The 3,925-nt window shown below is 45.0% G+C and overlaps 1 protein-coding gene across 5 annotated transcripts in view; it reads right to left on the reverse strand.

The window, feature by feature from the left end:
- Nucleotides 1-3,925, reverse strand: part of CSNK1G1 (casein kinase 1 gamma 1) — a 190,238-nt gene that overhangs the window by 81,473 nt on the left and 104,840 nt on the right. For all 5 annotated transcript variants that reach the window (XM_019504540.1, XM_019504539.1, XM_019504541.1 and 2 more), the window contains exon 5: nucleotides 787-938. In XM_019504540.1, the coding sequence (XP_019360085.1) occupies nucleotides 787-938 (152 nt within the window). The remainder of the gene's footprint in view (nucleotides 1-786; nucleotides 939-3,925) is intronic.

Genomic DNA, 3,925 nt, shown 5'->3' on the forward strand with positions numbered 1-3,925 from the left:
GGGACCTGAACCTGTTCAGCCTCCACAAGAGAAGGCTGAAGGGGGATCTAGTGGCCTGTTACAAACTAGTCAGAGGGGACCAGCAGGCTATGGGAGAGTCCCTGTTCCCCTGAGCGCTACCAGGAGTGACAAGAAATAACAGTCAAGCTGGCGGAGGGCAGATTCAGGCTAGACATCAGGAGGCGCTACTTCACAGTCAGGGCGGCTAGGATCTGGAACCAACTTCCAAGAGAAGTGGTGCTGGCTCCTACCCTGGGGGTCTTTAAGAGGTGGCTGGATAAACACCTTGCCGGGGTCATTTGACCCCAGTACTCTTTCCTGCCATGGCAGGGGGTTGGACTTAATGATCTGCTCAGGTCCCTTCCGACCCTACCAACTATGAAACTATGAATTGCTCTACCTGAGGACTAGGTGTTTCATGCTGGTCCTTTAAATGATTGTTCAGATGGTCATCATCTTTCCATACAAATGTTTCATAAAGTCATTCAGATAAAGCAGCTTTATATACTAGGGAAAGCAAATAACCAACCAAACAACCCACCTTCCTTCCACAACCAAGGCTTTCATTCCAATTTGGAAGGAAGAAAAATATTCCCTAGTCAAAGAGACTTTAACCACAAGAAGTCATTTGACATACAAGTTATAAATCTTCACAAAACAGTTTTCTAACAAAGGCTGGCATGCTCACACCCATCCAAAAGGCAGAATTCCAGCTAAAATGTTGCTAGAAATAAGCTGGCCTAATTCAAACCAAGAGGCAGAGATCCTGCTAATTTGTGTACTCACCAGCTGGATGGCTATCATTAATACCGTCTTCAAAGTGAAAGTTCTGTCACAGAGGTCAAATAAGTCTTCCAAACTGGGACCAAGCAGTTCTAGTACCATGGCATTGTACTTTCCACATGGTCCAAAGTAGTACACCTGGGGAAGACCTTCAGCTGAAAGAAAAAATCCACACATCAGCAAGACAGGACCTGCTATGACTCCTGTACACCATACATATTTTGCTGTCCCCAGCTTTATTTTTACACATTCACACACAATGCCTATTGTACATCTTGCACACCAAGAAGAATCAAGCTTCTATATGAGCTTGCCATGGAGGAAATGGAGGCCAAGCCAGTACATGCTCTGCTGAAATAAGCCTTGGAAAGGTATATAGTATTAGTCGCTCTGAAAAATCTGAGCACATGACAAGGTTTCATTCTGGCATTGTGAATATTTTGGTCACAGCAAACTTATGAGATTCAACATTTCACCTTAACATTACAGAGATATGGAGCACCAAATAGATCCTCATTTTTCCCCAATATCAACAGCTCAAAAACGTTAAACAACTCTCACTATAAATAGTTTACACTCTAGAAAAGTTCCCTTTATAAACTAAGTTGTGCATGTGGGTTGTTACTAAGCACAGCTTTATACACCATTTAAATGGCACACTTCAGTTACCTATAACCGTGTCTCATTCAACAAGTCTTTGTTTCATCATGTGACAGAGAGAGATCAAACCACTCAAGTTTATCTATAATTTTAGTTTGCCAAGTCATACAGAGCACACGTTGATTGGGAGTTCTAACTTTTCACTTCTCTAACCTTTCCCATCCCAAACAAGCAAAGCCATGGGAATACACTTACAGACTACCAATAAGGACAAATCTATACTGAACTGATCACAACACTGAATGAGTTGAGTAAGCAATGGCTCAGAAAGGACAAGGCTTAGCTTACAGCCTTTTTGCACCGCTGCTTCCAAGATGACTGAGCTAATGAAAGCAGTGTTATGCTACTTGAACAGACTGTCCTGTGAAAGCCTTCAGACTGACCACTCAATACATGTGATTGCAGCCAACTGCCATATTCAGAGGTTCCTTCTAGTACAGGAACTTGGGTCTTCTGGTGCTAGTGCAAGACAGGAGGACAAACTAGTTCTCTCATAGACCTATTTCAGCCTTTGCTTCATAATTATTCCCTTGTTTGCACTACAAACTTGCACAGGAACTGGATGCACAATAAACCAAACCCATCTGGAATCCCATCAGCACCGCAGCCCAAGGTCTCAGAGCCCCAGAAGAGATCACCAAAAGCTATGCCAAAAAAATTCAAAGGCACACACACACACACCTTCCCAACAAATCAAGAGAACAAATATATATCACTTCCCAACAAATCGAGGGAAGCGATTATTCCCCTCTGTTCAGCACTGGCAAGGTCACATCTGGAGCACTGCATCCAGTTTTGGGGTCCCCACTACAGAAAGGATGTGCACAAATTGGAAAGAGTCCAGCAGAGGATAACAGAAATGGTGAGGGGGCTGGGGGACATGACTTGAGGAGAGATTGAGGAAACTGGGCTTATTTAATTTGGAGAAGAGAAGACAGAGAGGATTTAATAGCAGCCTTCAACTACCTCAAGGAAGGTTCGAAAGAGGATGGAGCTAGAGACTGTTCTCAGTGGTGACAGATGACAGGACAAGGAGCAACGGTCTCAAGTTGCAGCAAGGGAAGTTTAGGTTAGGTGTTAGGAAAAGCTCTCTCAGGAGAAGGGTAGTAAAGTACTGGAACAAGTTACCCAGAGAGGTGGTAGACTCCATCCTTGGAGGTTTAAGACCCAGCTAGACAAAGCCTCATCTTGGATGAGGTAGTTGGGAATGGTCCTGGCTCTGAGCAAGGGATTGGACTAGATGACTTCCTGAGGTCCCTTCCAACCCTCATTTTCTACGACTATTTCCTCCCTCTTCGCACACAAAGGCTGCATCCAGAAGAGCACATATGTAAGGCTCCCTGGAGACAAGAAGCAGCAGCACACCTAGTGCTGCTGCTGCTGCTGCTTTTCCTCAGGGAACGCCCATGCTATGCACCCTCTGGCGTGCAGCAGGTTACCCCAGGTTGGGCAGGGGAGGCTGGGGCCCGCAACCGTGCTGGGCTCAGCAGCCTTGCCTGGGATCCTGGGAGCTGGGGAAGCTGCCCATAGCTGTCCTGCAGCTTGGAGCCTGACTGGCAGCTGGAGCACAGCTCTAGTGGACCAAGCTCTGGTTTGGGGCAGTGCACACTGTAGACATGTGTGCCACCCCCATTTTTTTCCCCCCCCACGCAGGCTTTTTTTTTTTTCCCTCTACTCCAGGACCTCCCAGGTCAAAACCCTACCCCCCACCCAACCCTCCACCCTGCAAGGTAGCAGCATGGGAAGTGCCTGAATGTGCAGTGTGTGGCACCACAGATGGGTCTGCAGCACCACATATCACACAGTATCATCTGGTTGCAGCCAAAGGGTGTGTGGAAGAATATCAGAATCAGAGCACAAGCTTAGCTATAACTCTTACTGCTACCGTACATACAGGAAAACTTTGCTAATCTCCCTTACTTAACTACTTCTGCATTTAAAGATTATTTCAGGATTTTTTAATCTTGTTTGCTCATCTTAATTCACAAATACCAGGAATTCATGCTAGCTCAATCAGTTACCAGAATAAACTAATCTAAACATTTGCAGATGCTGAGCATCTAGCCACCAGAACATTTAACGTACTGTGTACAACAGCTGTATAAATATGGCAGTGTTGGAGGGATGATTTGAATTGAAACATTTAATTAACATTTACATCTGATCCAAACAACTGAAGCAAAACTGAACAGAAAAGATGCACTGTCCCTTCTAGAAAATACCATTTTTACTCAAATCTAGGTCAACCCTGAATTTAACATGACCCCCAATAATTAAGTTTCTATATATAGAAAATTTATAAATGTATTACAGTTTTCTAGGTATAAAATCTAATTATTGGAGGGTTGTCTTAAATTCATCCCCCAGGACAACTTTAAGAAAAATCAAGGAAAGAAGTAGCTGGTGGGAAGAGGGGGGGCAGGTGGCCCCTTGCTCTCTGCACCCCCCTTCTTCCCCTTGCAGCCTTCCTGCCCCTCCCCCC

The sequence above is a fragment of the Gavialis gangeticus genome, unplaced genomic scaffold, assembly GCF_001723915.1.
Source record: "Gavialis gangeticus isolate Ggan-Ray unplaced genomic scaffold, GavGan_comp1, whole genome shotgun sequence".
In the NCBI taxonomy this organism is placed as follows: domain Eukaryota; kingdom Metazoa; phylum Chordata; order Crocodylia; family Gavialidae; genus Gavialis; species Gavialis gangeticus.